Consider the following 16,020-nt stretch of genomic DNA (forward strand, 5'->3'; position numbering starts at 1 on the left):
TAATAGTTTGACATCTTTATTTCCTAAAGATCCTAATACTTTTTTTGTAATCTACCTTTTTCTTGGGGATTATATTTCATATATATAATTTCAAAGAACTCAAATGCAGTGGAAATTAGTAATGTCACATACAGTCAAGTGTATGGGACTTCACACAAGAAAACAGCAATAAATTTTACTTGTAGTGAGACAACTCCTTGCACCAATATTTTGCTCAGCAACATCAGCATTCCTTCAAGTCAATCTCGGAGGCAGCATACATCTTCATTTTGCCAGAATGTTCATGGGATAGCTCAAGGGGAAGTCATCCCTGAAGTCCCATGCTTGTACCAACTCCATTAAAGCTTTTGCTTGTTTTATTTTCACTACTAAATAATAATAGTATTAGTACTATAATTAAGGAGAACAGAGGTGTATTGTCTTTATTTCTTTCATCAAACCTTGATGGGATACAAGGAATTTTGTAATGAAAAAACTAATTGAAACTTATCGGTTGATTAGCTGTTAGGTTTTATTTATAATGCTTCATTTATGGTATGGTTAGTTACTAAACTTACCATGAAGTTTTTGGCTTTTTGCATTTCCTCAATTTTGTTCATGTTTGTGTGGCCATTGGAAGAAAAATATTATTGAATGCTAAATAGCAAATTATGATTAACATAAGTGTCTGCATTTTAAGATTATATTTTTTTAATTAAATTTTCTTAAGATGTTGTCTATAAGAGTATTGCATTAATATACAGCCAAATCATTAGAAAAATGTCTCCATTTAATACCCATATGTATCCATACATGTATTTTCACTATCGTACTCTGGCAACTTTACGTAAGGCAAAGTTTGGATTTTTGGGAGTGATAATGGAAAAACTGACAGATAAGTCATCCTTAGTGTCACTCTACAAAACCATACATGAGATTTTCACATCATATAGCTCCTCCTTGAATTCTTTCGAAGTCAATGGATCATTTTCTTCATTCGTGAATCTCCTCCCTTCTTCCACTTCATTCCAAAGAGTAACTAGGATCAACACCCCAGTCATAAGTGGACTGTGGTTCTCTGTGATTTTATATTAACGGTAATTGTGTATCTATGCATTCACTGTAGATAATATGATAGAATACAATTTTATGTACATTAGGGTTGTCCAAAGAAACATACCAGGATCCCTGTTACATTTTCAAATAGGCCATTGGGCTAATTGTGAGACATTTTTTATAAGTTAACAAACCATGAGAGATATGGATGAAACACATACACCAATACAGATGAGCATGTTGTGATCCCTATGGGGTTTTAAATAGAGTATAAACTTGCACACAATGTACATATTCCAAAGAACTATAAAACACACGTGACAATAAAAGACCAACATTGATAGGAACCTGCCAATATAGTTCAAAAGTTCAATTTACTTGCAAACATGATTTTATGGAAACACAATATGCAAAGTAAAGCCCTCAGAGAGGTGGGGGGGGGGGAGAGAGAGAGAGAGAGAAAAGTAAAGAAAGAAAGGTTGACATTGTAGTCACACAAGGACATCTAGGCTTGATATAGAAAAAGAACAAAAAGCTACAATGACAAGACAATTTATGTGATCTAACTTTAGGAATACCAAAAGACATGACATCTAAAACATGTTTGGCCTTCTTGTAATTTGGTGTAATTTCTTTTGATTAAGTTATTTTCCCCTTTCAATCAAGTTGAGCATGAACTCCTTATAGTTTCCATGAGTTGTCTCATTGACTTTCTGGGAGAGGGAGACTCCATTGTCCTTGAGATACTTCTCTTTGATCTCTTTCATATCAGAATCAGCTCTAGTTACAACTATTCGAGAAAGTGCAACCTTTGTTTTCTCATCTGCACCACTCTTCAATGCAGCATTCAGTACCTGAAACCCTCAACAAAAGAGAAAAATAATAAGCTAATTCCATCTTACAAACTTAGTATACTTGCAGTCTAGTTGATGGGTTCATCCTCACTCACTTTGCTAAAATATGCTTGAGGAGAGCAAAGGCACTGAACTGCTTCTTTTAAGCTTGATCCATCCTCCAAATCCTAGTAAAACAGCAAATATTCATATTGAGTGTCATAGGAAAATGGCTCTAGTTAGTCCAATTCTTGGTCCCCACTATGAAGAAAAACACCCTCAAGGGTCAGTAGAGAAATACCAGGGAGTGGTAAAACCTCAAGGAATGATACAAATATGTTGATGTCATAGTTTCATTAAGAAAATGCACTAGAAATTAGCCACTTTATAAGTTAAGGGTTACCATGAAACTAGTGCTTTTAATGTATTAAAATATGATATTACAGTGGAAAGGTTACGGTGGAAATCTCTCAAGAACACCCAAAACACAGCAAGAAACTCTCATCCAGACCCCTCTGCTACTATCACATACCTCAGAAAAAATCTCATTCGGATCACCACCAAAATATATAAGAGCAGACCAATATTTGAAACTGATTAAGAATTTGAGAGTAACATAACAAATAGTTTACCTCATCAAGGGTCTTTCCACACAGTTCCTTGTAGTTTTTATAGACTGCTTTGAGATGGGACTTGCTTCTAGTTGCAAGTATCCTTACCACCTCTTCGTCCTCAACAGGGTTCTTTTTATTAGCATTCTTGATGGCATTACAAAGCATCTTGGCCTCTGATTTTGCAATCTCGTCGTTCACTTTTGAACCCTCGTACCTGTAGGCACTCACTAGTGCTACAAAGAGCTGCCCAGAATCAGAGGACTCCATGTTAGAGCAACAGTAGTAGGTACTAGTTTATGCATTCAATGTAACATGTTTCAAGCTAAACATATAGTGGTGTCAATTTGGCCCGGCCAACCCGAGCCTGCCCTAAGCTTGGACAGGGACTGGGCTGAGCTTTCCAGAATGTAGGACAGTCCTAAGTTGGGATTTAGCAGCTCAACCAATGGGGGGCTGGGATGTGAGGAAAATTGGGATCATTTCCAAAGGGGATGGAGAGAGTGAGACAGGCTGCGCACCCGGGCAGCTTGCCTAGCCTCTTCCCTATTTTCTATCAAAGAATCAAAGCCATCCTAAAAAGACTACAGCCCAATCCAGCCAGGCCAGGGCAGCCCAATCAGAGTCAATCAGGACCGGGCTGGGTTGAGCTGAGCCGGATAGGAGTGTACCTGTGAGAGATGTTCCAGTCCAACCTAGGGCTGGGCTGGATTTGGGCTGAGTTAAGATGGCCTAGGGTTAAGTTGGGTTTTTAAAAAACCCAGCCCATTAGCACCCCTATAAACATTAGTTTTTCAAATTTTTGTTGTTTTCATACAAGCTGGGAACTGTATAGGGATTTATTTTAAGGCCCAAAAGGATCTTAGACAGCTACTGGGCTTAAGGCCCAAAGTGCCCAACTTCGATGTAGGCCTTGATTGAGCCATTATTTGAACCCATATACCAAATGGGTCTTAGGCCCACAAATACCCATTAGTGAATTTAACGTCTGTGATTGAACAATGGATGGCCCCACCAATTGCATCATTAAACCCAAGGGATGTAAATACTCACATTGCGGTTGCTGCCATGGATATGTGAAGCAACATCTTCCTCGATGGAGTGATCAAAGAGGGAGTGGTAGGCCTTCCTCGCACCCAATAGCTCTTCTGATGATCTGGTGCAAGCGATCTCAATGATAATATCATATGACCGATTCTCTTTAATCAAAGCTTCCTTTGTCATACGAGCATCTCTTTCCCATGGGTGCATTGTCCACAGAACCACAGCATTCTACCAATTTTAAAGACAAAAAAAATATAAAAATAAATAAAAAGAAGGAAAGGAAAATCAAGACTGTCCTTTAGATCCTTGATTTCAGTGGTTGTGATCACACAACTAGTGGATCCTACTCGGTACACATAATATATTGGGTCCATGAGACCCATTAAATTTGCCCTAGACTAAGGATGGGGTGAAATGCCCACCTCACCCCTAATGAAAGACCTAAATTCCTCCCTTGTTGATGCTTCATTCTCATTGGTTCATGTGTTGATGCATGAGCCACACTCCCAAACATAAAACTCCCCCCTCAAAAAAAAGGGTAAGAGAACTTTGTCCGCTTGCATGGCCATTGTGCCAACGCACAAGCCAATGGGAAGCTATGCAGAGGCATCTGGGTAGGAGGCAATATGATCTTTTCATGCTCATGCTCGCGTGTGTGATCTGGACGTAGAGCCCCATAAGTAGGCAGGGTTCTTTTCGGCCAAAAAAAAAAAAGGCATCCCTAGTAGGCTAGCACATAGGAGGACAAAAAGGGTCTCTCCTCCTATGGGTCACACTATAATTGTCCTCCGAATTTGGATCAGGTCCTCGTACGAGTATGGTGCCTGATCTCCACATGGAATCTATTCAAGGTAAAAACCTATGTAAGAAAAGAGACAATAAGTGGATTTGATGTGTGAATCAGGCACTAGGGTCGCATGAGGACTTGATCCGAACTCTTGTCCTCCTTCAATCTAAATTGAAACTTTTTAGGGACCATTTGGCGACCGTCCAGAAAGTACCTTTTCCCACTTTTGCTTGCCTTAACAAAGAGAATTTTGTGATGAAAGGTGGAAGCACTTAGCTAGGAACCCAGAAACAGAAAACACACAACCAAACGCAGGCTTAACTTAAATAAATGAGAGAGAGAGAGAGAGAGAGAGAGAGAGAGATTCCTGATTATTTTTTTTTTACCTTGAAGCGAGAGAATTCACGTTTGAGGAGGGCAATATGATCAGCATTCCACTTTTCAAAGAGACGATCGTCTTGTGTGAATAAAAAAGGGGATTCCTTCCTGAATGATTTCCTTTCCTCCGGTTTCCATTTCCCCAATACCGTAATAATTGATTTCTCATCAACTCCAAATCCTATACACCAAACAAATTACACATTTTTACAAAAATAAAAATCGACTGAAATTGATCCCAAAAAAAGACTACAAAATGAAAATGTATTATGTTTTCAGAAGAGAAAGAGAAATCCCTTCTTAAGAGGGATGAATGTGGAATTGATGAATTGAAGAAAGGGAGAGAACCTGAGAAAGATTTTGAGAGAGCTTCGACCTCTTGAGGAAGAGCCATTGTTCTTCTTTGATTTTTTTTCGTTCCTTTTCTACAACAATTCAGGGAATATAAAGCTGTAAGCAAAGGCTACAGCCACTAGCCAGCAAAGAGGAGTGAGTTTGGTAACTCTCCTTGTGTCCCCGGACCCGTTTCTTATATCCAACTCTCAAGGGCATTTCTGACATTTGTTTCGTTAAAGGGTTTTTCTTTTTTCTCTTTTTTTTTTTTTTATCTCCTAATAAATGCAGTTGAGTGGGTCCCTCAAAATGAATTAATGCCTTATAAACGGACGAAATGCTTGACAGATTTTTGTTTAAGATACAGGACAGACCCACGTGTTACATGGGCCTAAAATGGTGACTTCCCTTACCTATAAAGCTATTGGTTGTATTTTTATACGTTAGGAAAAAAGTTTGGGTATGGTATATCGTAAATTAGCATGATTACTTCTATCTTTCTTATACTATATTTCATTTTATGCCCTTATTGATTTTGTTCATTAGTTTATCATATACCACCGACATATGTATCCCTCTCCCATATATTAATTAGATAATCATCACAATAATTTGTTTTTACCAATTTTTTTATTTGTATAATATATTTTAAAAATACCCTCTCTTATTGGCATACGAAATGTTTAGAGATAGAACGTGTTAAAGATGTTAGCATGTGCTCTCTTATCGGTCTAGTACATTTTGATATTTCTTGTGTCAACAGAATAGTTTTTTAACCCTTTCTTTTATTACACCTCCCCTCTACCTCCTCTTTTTTATTACCTTGTGCAGGTTGTCATTATTTTTCTTAGTCCACCTTTAACAAAGAATGTTATTCTCATGGTTACAGAATCTTATAAAGGGTTACCTGGAATACATTCAAATTGCTTTTACCTATAACTTTTTTTTTTTTTTTTTTTTGTTAAAAATGAAAATTTTTAATCTAGTAAAGGTTGTTCACTTAAAAAAAAAAATGCTAATATGGAATCAAATTGGACTCTTTTTTCTTTAACAAGGCTAGTTTTCTAAAGCTTCTTTCATAGAAATAATTATATCATGTGGTAGGATGATGTTATAATTTTGAATCATCTTATCAATAGGGTATGATCCAAATAGATCATACGTCGAATTTCATACTCAAAGAAAATTATGTGTCATATATTAGCATGAATCACTTGTATGTTCATCCACATTTTTGTTCTTGGAAAATTTTATTTGGTCTAAAGCCTAATATGTAACGAAACAAACATAACAATTTACCAATTCAGAAAAATTAGATATATCATCTATTTCGCTATATCTGGGTCCATGTAACCTTCTTGATTGATTCTACCGTAGAGGCCAATTATGAAGGATCATTTACATTACCATGAAAAAAACTTTTAGCACAATTTACAACACATTAGCCCCCAATCCTAATAATCTTACCAAGAATTCATAATTAATTGCAACCAAATTGTGACATTAATGCGTATTATGTAGCTCATTTTGAGTGTGATATGTGTATGGGATTGTTCTTTAGTTCAAGGATGTTACTTTAAAAAAATTAAGAAATTATATTTTCAATGCCATAAAGAACGGTAGAAAGAAATAATTATAATCACTTTTAACGTTAAATTTAAATTTAATAACAAGTCGTTAATGTTTTTATACTTCTTCTGCTTGAAAATAATAACATTAAACGTTGGTATCAATTAAGCCAGAAAAAATATTGAATTAATAATAAGTTGATGGTTATTAATCATATTTGGATATCCCACTTCATTTTGGAATTGAAATTTTTTTTAAATAATAAATAGTCCATCTTAACTTTTCGGTGGTAGTTCTACCCCCCCCCCCAAAAAAAAAAGAAAAAATTCGGTAGTAATACAATTTTTAATAATTTGTTTATTTTTTATTTTGTAAAAGAAAAAAAAAAATGGCACAAGAGATCAATATGTTTTATTGGTTCATATTGGAATATCTAACATACTAAACCAATAACCAACAGCAAAAGAATGTATTCGGGTGGACTAGAATGTATCATATTGGGGGGATGGGGGTACACATATTTAACGATGACAGAGAAGAGAGAACACTCATACGAAGCATCGGCTAAGCTGCAGACATATGTCTCTCCCAGACCCTACAGTAGCAAGAGCCTTATGCACTGGATTGCAAGAAAAAAAAAGAGAAGGGAAACAATCAGAAAAAATAACTAATAAAAAAATGAGGCTCCCTTAACAAAATAATTTTTCTGCTAAATAGAAATTTTTTTAACAAAAATAGTTAGGGATAAAGAATGTTACACCTCAGGAAACGTCCAAACATAGCAGGGCATGGAAAGGTCGTGCTGCCCCCCCCCCACCATGCGTTACAGATGTTCATGCACACTTTCTTATTGGCCCACGCACAGGTATTCGCCTGAACTAGCAGGGTAGCATTCTTTCTTCCCGTTAGTTAATTATTATAATGTTTCTTCTTGTTAACATTACATTAAACTTGTATTGGACTTTATTTAAGAAACAATTCAGAAGGATGGTTTAAATAGGAATGAGAGCTTCACATTTGTTTAAAATATCTATGGCTTTGTTAGGTTGCAAGGAAAATTAAAGCTATGATCAGTTGCCAAGAAATGAAAAGAAAACAAAAACAAAAAATTCAAAAAAATAATTTGAGGAGAGAGATACATAAAATGATAGACTACGTGTTTGTCTTTCTCCCCCTTTTTTTTTTTTTTTTTTTTGAATTTTTTCTTTCCATTTCTTTTTATGTCTTGGCATCCAAACCTAGCCTAAAGGGAAGGAAAGTGAAATTTTTAAATCCAAAAAATTAAATTACCCAATGTGATTATACCACTAACTCTAAATCATTACATATTTAATTATTAAATTTTACTTTACTTTACATCCAAATATCCCTTTGGTTTCAAAAGTAAAATAAAAATACATGTAAAATGTATCATTACTACATATGGTAAGAAATTAAGTAATTTATACAATCACATGGGATAATGATTATAAAATATTTTTTTAGTTTTGAAAATTTTCACTTTCCTTCCCTTTAATTTCCTTTGGAATCTAACATATATCCTATAGTATAATGACAAAGAGGATCAATATTGATAAAATATCTCTCATAGCTCTGTTGATGATACCATAAGTTATGCACACTAATAGATATCAAGCTGCTTTCATTGGCAACTTGAATAAAACTTTGAATGTTTCAAGAGTTTGATAGTAAGAATCTCAACATGATTAGAGTCTCAACTCCAATAGAACTTTAACTTTTAATACACGAGTAGGGAGACGAGCTAGGCTCATTAGTGCATGAGATTAGTCTTATGTTCAATTTTTTGATCAATTCAATGGCTCTCTAGAAAAAGCTCTCAATTAACTAACATAACCCTTTAGATAATCTAATAATAACTAAGACTTAGCACCTAGTTAAAGTTTGTAGAATATTTCTTATGTGGGTTTTTATTAATTGGGTATTTGTGGTTTAATAAAGTCAAACTAATTATTTGGACTGGTTAGTATGAACTTTAGTTAACCATGGAACTTGTGATGAGTAAGTTCATTGGAAAACTATATAAATAGAGAACTAAGTACGTCCCACCTTTAACCTTAATCTTATTTACTACGTACATTCTGAAAAAAAGAGAAAAATGAGAAAGATTTAGAATTTCTTGTGGCTTCCTCCTCTATGCATTTAAGTTCCTCATCTAATCAATAATAATAGGAGAACAGAGGAGAAGTACCTTATTATTTCATGAATCACAAGGGTTTCCACTACATTTCGTTTGATTATGAATCCTAAACAAGATACACTTTTATTATTAGTTTATGTATCTCATTCTTGGTATTCGTATTGATCTATTGCATTTATTATATCTTATTTGACAGTTTAATCTTACAAAAGGTTCTTCATCTCTATATAAGTTCTCCTTGTATTTTTTCAATTGATAATTCTAACCCATCCATAATTTTCAGACAAAAAATCAAAAGTAAGATCCCACCCCATTGTATATATCCCAGTCCTTCCTCTTTATCCCATTCTCTCTTTATTTATTCATGTACTTACTTAAACGTGAGTCATAGCTGTCAATGGCGGGGCCATCTTCTAAATATGATTTACACACTTCCATTATTATGTAGAATAAGCATTGTTAGCCTTTCTCTTTTGTCAGTTTTTGTTGAATGCACCACACATTGCAGTGTTGGATAAAAAATAACATTTAGGGGTCCATACCTTTAGATCCATAATTATTAATACCAGTACCTTGACCTTGCATGTGGAGTGTGGAGTCTGTGAACCAATCAATATTCCTTTCATATATACCTACTTGTTCTTCATTTTTGTATATTTTGATTTGACACCAATTGCTTCGTTAAGTTCAACAAAAAAAATTTGGATCAGATTATATGGATGGGATACACGTTTCACATATATTGGGAAAAAAAAAATTAGTGAGCATGAACACAAATTACAAACATCCTTCCCTTTTTTGTCTTTTTCATAATTTCAACTTTGATTTTTGAGTTCACACTTCACATGGATTTTGATATCACAATGCATATATATATATATATATATATATATATGGTCTCCAACCAATTGATATGAAAGATCAATTATGTCAACGATTATGTTTTGCATGTGCTTAATTTGTCTTAAAATATCATTAATATCATAATATATAAGGGTTTTTTATTTATTTAAAGGACAAGTGTTTTCTATTTGGGAGCATCTACTGCACCTAAACACAGAGACCCACAAACCCATGAATGGAGCATGATGGTTATTTTGCATCTCTTGTTTTTGTGATGCACGGAGGGCTCGTGAATAGAAAACTAATTTTATCTTTTATTTTTATTTTGGATCAATGGTTAAGTTACCAACTTGTCCAAACGGAGGGGAAAAAAAAAAGATTAATTGAGATGAATGATCAATTATGTCAACGATTATATTTTGCAGGTCAAATTTGTCTTATAGCATTAATATCATCATACGTTAAAGTTTTTATTTATTTTTTAGTTAAATTTTGGATCAATGTGAGAAACACTGGTTTCCCAACCGAGCTTAGGAAACTTAAAGTTCCCCTGAGAGCTCTACGTTGGCTTTTGGGACCAATCCTATTAGGTTGCAAGTGGTTGCCCTCTACGAAGTACCCCAACAGCTGAGGATACTTTGCTGGAATTGTTAAAGTTGCAATCTGCCCTCAACAATTCCATATTTAAGCAATCTTTGCTCATCCAATCGGTCGTGTTTAGTTTACTCAATAAACAGTAAGAATTTTTTCTGAATAAACTTAAATGGAAGTTGGGTTTCTCCAATATATTGTGTTATAGTGTAATGCTATCGATGTCAACCTAGTTTTGCTTGCAAGGAAAAATTAGAAGGAAATGAAGTAAAATTTTCAAACTTAAGAAAGAAATTTATGTAATCATTCCATATGTGAATGGATTATTAATTCAAAATAATTTCATATATAGTTAATTAAATTTCGGGGAAGATAATGCTACCCGTTTATGGGGCCATTGAACTAGTGCGTAGACCAATATGGAAGGCCACATAGAGGCATCTTTAACGCATGGGGTGAGAAACAGCGAGTATAGTCTTTTTATGCACGCACGCCTATATACGTCTAGGGGCGTAGACACATGCAAATGGATAGCTTTTTTTTTTTTCATTTAAATTTCACTCTATTTTTCATTCAAATCTATTTGATTTAAAAGTTAGAATAAAAAATTTTATGTAAAATTTCTCTTCTTCCTTTGAATTTTCCTTGCAAACAAACGAAGTTATTATGTTCTTTTTTTTTTTCTTTTGTTCCCACGGCTCTAATTATGGGTGAAATATGGTCAAGTTTGTCTGGGTTTCTTAAAACATTAACTCAACCCTAGATCTTCAAAATTCAACACATGCCCAATCCAACTCTATTGGATTTATGTTCTGGCCCAACCCTACCGAGTTCATATCAACCCAACCTAGCCTTAATTGACCCTGTCAGGGCGGGATTGGATCGGGTTGGATTAGGTTGGGTTTACTTTGGCTTCTGCAATGGTTGTGTTAAGCTTGATTGACCTATTTTTACCATTCATATCTTATATATTAAAAAATTATAGAAAAATACAATATCAATAAGAGCCCTAATTTCTAATATAAAAATTCAAGGTTAAATTTAGAATCGAATTGAGTTGGATTGGATCAAGCTGAGACCTCAATCTAAACTCAACCCAATCCTAATCTGAAGTTGGAGTTTTTCAATCCTAGTTCAACCTTAAAATTAAAAACTTAACCTAAACTCTGTTCAACCTCAAAATAGACTAAGATATATTTCAATTATTAGGGCTAAACTTTCACCCCTTGTTTTTCGATATAATTCCTCAAACAGACTGGTTGAGGTACTCTCATGGAGAAAAACTCTGCTTTTTCACAACGAAAAGAACCAAACAAGACATGCCAACTATGGACAGGAAGTCCTCAGAAAAGCACAACGCACGATTGTCACGTGTGTGTGTCTTTTTTGGGTAAATCACGTGTTTGCCATGACATCATGTTTATGGTAAGATGTCACTACGTTCATAAATTACAATAATTTCCAGCTGGCTGTTACAATCAAAGCTTGAATTTGACCAAAAGAGGGGACCACATTAATATGAAGGAGCTGTATTACCATATCAGTTATAGCCGTTACTTTTTCTAGTTTTAAAACTTGGTTTCTTCAAAGCTTTGTTATGAAATAAAACGTTTCAGACGGAATTTTTATTTCAACTAGGGGTAGTTTAGTCAAGTCAAAAGATAGATTTCATTTCTTCTCTCATATTCGAGTCTCCTCTCGTCCAGCGAAATCCATGGAAACGTCTTCGAAACTGATAAGACTGAAGAGCAAGTTTGGTACAGAAATTATAAACATTCCATTTTAATTCTACCCAACTTAATTTAATTTCAAAATCCCATTCTTTCTCTTCAATTCAGATCAATTTCATTTGATTTTCGGTGAAATCTGAACCAAGGTAGAAGAAGGAGGAGGAGGAGGAGGTGAACATGGCTACAATGAGAGTACCAGACGTGGTTCCTACTCCAACCCAAGACAGTCAGAGACTCAGAAAAGCTTTCGAAGGTTTCTTGTTCTCTAATTCACCTTTAATTTTTGTCTTTCTATCATTTTCTGGGTTTTGATTATTTTTTCTGTTGATCGTGAGGGAAGATGAGAATGGTTGATGTTGTTGTTGTTGTTGATGATGATGATATAGTTATGTTGATGGATGATGGATGAATGGATGGATGCAGGATGGGGAACGGATGAGGAGGGAGTGATTTGGATTTTGGGTCACAGAAATGCAAGCCAGCGTAAGAAGATCAGAGAGACATATCAACAGCTCTATAATGAATCCCTCATTGATCGTCTCTATTCTGAGCTCTCTGGCGATTTCAGGGTTTGTTCTTCTTTAATCATCTTAAACCTTGCATTCGCCTTTACAATTCTGAAAAAATAAAGAATCATTTTCTTATTACATTGATTTCCCATTACAATTTCCAAGTAAAAAAGGGGAAAACCCATCATCTTCCATTGGGTTTGCAATTATCTCTTTAGGAAATGATGCGCGCATACTGTTTGTTTGTTTGTTTTTCTGGGCAAAGAACATACTTTTACTGATGAACCAAATGAGCCATAACCTGTAATTTCAATTTACTTAGTTGTCTTTCCATCAATAATTCAATGAAATGACAAAATCACTGTCACAATCTATGTGAACTTAATAAGTTCCCTTGGATCCCTGAAGGGGTAAACAATTACAGAGATATTTTTTTAGGTAATTGATCAACTGGGTTATATACTGAACAGAGAGACTGAACCAATTTGCTAGCTAAGATGTAAATGTAGCTAACTTTGCATCAAAGTTATCTTTGCTTATTCTATAGTTGCTTGACTGTATTAAGGATCACAACTATTCCTCCACAAAAAGTTGTGGTTCATTCAAGGTTTAGTTTCAGTGACAGAAAAGCTCCTGTCTATCTGACCTGGTTGTGTAGATTACTGATGACTGATGGATTCACCACATTGTATCTCTGTTTTATGATTTTACTTATGTGAGGTAGTTTATGCTTGAATCTGACACTGAACTCATGATGAGACCAGAAAGCAGTCATCTTGTGGACATTGGATCCTCCAGAAAGGGATGCGAAGTTGGCCAATGAAGCCTTGAAGCAAAAGAAGAAAGGAATTCATCATCTCCAAGTGATCATAGAGATTTCATGCGCATCATCCCCACATCATTTGATGGCTGCGAGACAAGCCTATTGTTCCTTGTTTGATTACTCCCTTGAAGAACACATCACATCCACTGTGACCCTGCCCCTCAGAAAGGTAAACCAACATTCACTTGATGCGATCTACCAAGACAATATCCCCCAATACGAAAACTAAACCAAAACTCACTTGAATGAGATCTACAGAAACTCTTATTTACCCAGATAAGTTTTGATCAACTTCAGTAAAAGACCTGATTGCATTCCACTTGCTAGTATTCCAGGGCTCAATTAATCTGACTGAGTTGTTATGTTTGCCTTGCAGCTTCTTTTGGGGCTAGTGAGTTCTTACAGGTATGACAGAGAATTAGTGGATGCAAATGTTGCGGATTCTGAGGCTTCTGTGCTTCACGATGCCATTGAAAAGAAGCAGTTGGATCACGATGAAGTGGTATGGATACTTAGTACCAGGAATACATTTCAACTCAAAGCAACATTTGAGTGCTACAAACAAAAGTATGGGAATTCCATAGACCAGGTATGCCATTCAGAATCTACATCCTTCTTGTAGTCATTGTTGTTTACATTTTGACTGATACCTTTAATTTTTAAATTAATAGGACGTAAAAAGCAGTGGCACCAGTGATTTGGTATCCATCTTAAGAATGATAATTTGCTGCATAGACACCCCTGAGAAACACTTTGCAGAGGTGAGCACAAACACAAATTTCTTGACATTCCATTAATTATGGTTTCTCATTAAAGATTTATGCAGATGAAGCTTCTTGTGATGATTAATTTTTCCTCTGTTGCCCCAAATTGTCATTAGGTTGTAAGAAATTCAGTTGTCGGGCTCGGAACAGATGAGGATTCACTAACCAGAGCCATTGTGACTCGGGCTGAAATCGATATGATGAAGATCAGAGGAGAGTACTTCAACATGTACAAAACTAGCCTCGACAATGAAGTCATTGGCGATACATCTGGTGACTACAAAGATTTCTTAGTCACTTTGCTTGGAGGAAAACTCTGATGCTCCCTAGGATCCACCTATATATCATGAGATCAACAACCTTGCTCTCATCTGGTCTCCTTTGGCACTGGGAGCTCACTTGTGGTCTGTATGCTTGGTCACCAGCTAGTGATTTTTACTGGTTGCTTGTACATAGGCTTTAATGGAGTTTCAAACCAAAGAAACTGGATGCTTTATAACTAGCCATCCATGGAACTGCTGCTGTTAAATGGAAACTGTTGAAATTGATTTTGTCATAGATTTTGACGTCAGCATAATGCTGAATAGTATTCCATAATTCATCTGGTATAACCAAATATTCATTTTGACAAATGCAAATCCATTTCCATGGCACTAAAAGTACTTAGTAGTGTGCTGTGGTATTTGATTTTAAGATTAAATGAAATTAAAAATATCTAAATGTATGCATATATAAAAAGGCTTACCTACATGAGAGCAAAAAAATCCTCTACGGTGAGCGATGAGATGCAGTGATCATCTAATGGCTGGGAGGGCTTGGACTCTACTTGACATTGCTTCTGATGTTTAATGGTTTTTAGATTGGTGAACAAGAAATAAGGATTTTTTGATTTGATTCAGATAGAATGATCTAAAAGAGCTAGGGACAGACCTTAAATGACCTTTGGAGAAGTATGTATCAAATATGAACAAGAAATAAGGATTTTTAGCTTAGGCCTTGTATCAAGTATGACGTCAAATAAAGCTAATTGGAGGGCAAGGATTTTGAATGAAGGTGCGAATTAAAGCTAAACCATTGATTAATTCCACTTATGTGTTTGTAGTATTGTTTAAATTTAAGAAAGGGAGAGGGATAGGTATGCCGCCGATATCAAGTATGCTAGCGGATAGCACCAATAGGAACACATGATGGAGTATCATTCAGGAAGGATATGAGGGTCATTTTAGAAAAAGGGAAGAGAGAGATAGACACAATGGGTGCTAGCATACTTGATATCGGCGGCATATCCAACCTTTTCCCTTTAAGAAAATACAAAACAAAAGCCTGGTGGTAAACACTAGACCGAACCGTTAACCTAAATTGAAACCGACTGATTTTGTTATTGGTTCTATTTGGGTTTGAGGTTTTAAGAAAATGCAAATATTCGGTCGGTCTTAGCATGTCCTAATTAACTGACCTAAACCAACATAGTAAAATCCATTTGAACCGTAATATATGACCGATCAACAATAGACAGTAAAAAAACTGTTTTTTTTTTTCCCTCTTTTTAAATGTAAAGAGAGAGAGGTAGACTAATCTAGAGATCTACTCAGCCATCTCCAAATTTTAAGAGTGAAAGTAAAATTTTCTTGTATAATTATATAAAAAAAAAATTAATGATAATAATAATAAGGTTTTGCACGAAAGAGGAATGCTTGAAAACACTTTCCTAAGTGCCGAGAACTTCTAGTTTACAGTGGCAGGGAGGAGGTAGTTAGGTAGTTGGGCTCTAGTATAAGTTCGTAAGAAGGAGGTAGCTTGGTAGTTGGGCTCTAGCATAAGTTCACCGAAGATCACTCTTATTGGAAACTATTAGAATTTGTTGTTATAGTATTGCAATAAGTGTGACCCAGTGGCTCCATTGTTGGCCCCTCATGGATCCATTGCCTGGCTCCCTTGTGAGTCTCTATGTGGCCCCTTAATGGTTCTTGCCTGGCCTAGTGGCCCTTGATCTAGCACATCCCCCCCCCCCC

General features: G+C 35.4%; 2 protein-coding genes across 3 annotated transcripts; one reads left to right on the forward strand and one right to left on the reverse strand.

Moving 5' to 3' along the window:
- Nucleotides 1-1,372: 1,372 nt before the first annotated feature.
- Nucleotides 1,373-5,177, reverse strand: LOC122070821 (annexin D4-like). The gene is made up of 6 exons (XM_042635065.1): nt 5,037-5,177; nt 4,697-4,869; nt 3,533-3,751; nt 2,501-2,725; nt 1,985-2,056; nt 1,373-1,889 (listed from the first exon to the last, which is right to left on the reverse strand). The coding sequence occupies exons 1-6, from the start codon at nt 5,080-5,082 to the stop codon at nt 1,680-1,682; spliced, it is 945 nt and encodes a 314-aa protein (XP_042490999.1). The 5' UTR covers nt 5,083-5,177; the 3' UTR covers nt 1,373-1,679.
- Nucleotides 5,178-11,816: 6,639 nt separating this feature from the next.
- Nucleotides 11,817-14,566, forward strand: LOC122070807 (annexin D3). Of its 2 annotated transcripts, XM_042635033.1 has the most exons (7): nt 11,817-11,939; nt 12,059-12,165; nt 12,336-12,481; nt 13,186-13,413; nt 13,621-13,833; nt 13,916-14,005; nt 14,125-14,566. In XM_042635033.1, the coding sequence occupies exons 2-7, from the start codon at nt 12,090-12,092 to the stop codon at nt 14,326-14,328; spliced, it is 957 nt and encodes a 318-aa protein (XP_042490967.1). In that variant the 5' UTR covers nt 11,817-11,939; nt 12,059-12,089; the 3' UTR covers nt 14,329-14,566. The 2 variants fall into 2 exon arrangements, with proteins under 2 accessions (XP_042490967.1, XP_042490966.1); XM_042635032.1 differs by having other exon boundaries at nt 11,841-12,165.
- The last annotated feature ends 1,454 nt before the right edge of the window (nt 14,567-16,020 follow it).

This window comes from Macadamia integrifolia, unplaced genomic scaffold (assembly GCF_013358625.1).
Source record: "Macadamia integrifolia cultivar HAES 741 unplaced genomic scaffold, SCU_Mint_v3 scaffold_113A, whole genome shotgun sequence".
Taxonomy (NCBI): Eukaryota; Viridiplantae; Streptophyta; class Magnoliopsida; order Proteales; family Proteaceae; genus Macadamia; species Macadamia integrifolia.

What these genes read in the sequence shown, in the direction of transcription:
- LOC122070807 (XM_042635033.1), top strand. Translation starts at nt 12,090, where the DNA reads ATGGCTACAATGAGAGTACCAGACGTGGTTCCTACTCCAACCCAAGAC. An exon ending in ACTCAGAAAAGCTTTCGAAG is followed by an intron (nt 12,166 to 12,335) that starts GTTTCTTGTTCT and finishes GGATGGATGCAG; the next exon opens with GATGGGGAACGGATGAGGAG. An exon ending in AGCTCTCTGGCGATTTCAGG is followed by an intron (nt 12,482 to 13,185) that starts GTTTGTTCTTCT and finishes TGATGAGACCAG; the next exon opens with AAAGCAGTCATCTTGTGGAC.
- LOC122070821 (XM_042635065.1), bottom strand. Translation starts at nt 5,082, where the DNA reads ATGGCTCTTCCTCAAGAGGTCGAAGCTCTCTCAAAATCTTTCTCAG. An exon ending in TCTCTCAAAATCTTTCTCAG is followed by an intron (nt 4,870 to 5,036) that starts GTTCTCTCCCTT and finishes TTTGGTGTATAG; the next exon opens with GATTTGGAGTTGATGAGAAA. An exon ending in TCCATGGCAGCAACCGCAAT is followed by an intron (nt 2,726 to 3,532) that starts GTGAGTATTTAC and finishes GATTCTGGGCAG; the next exon opens with CTCTTTGTAGCACTAGTGAG.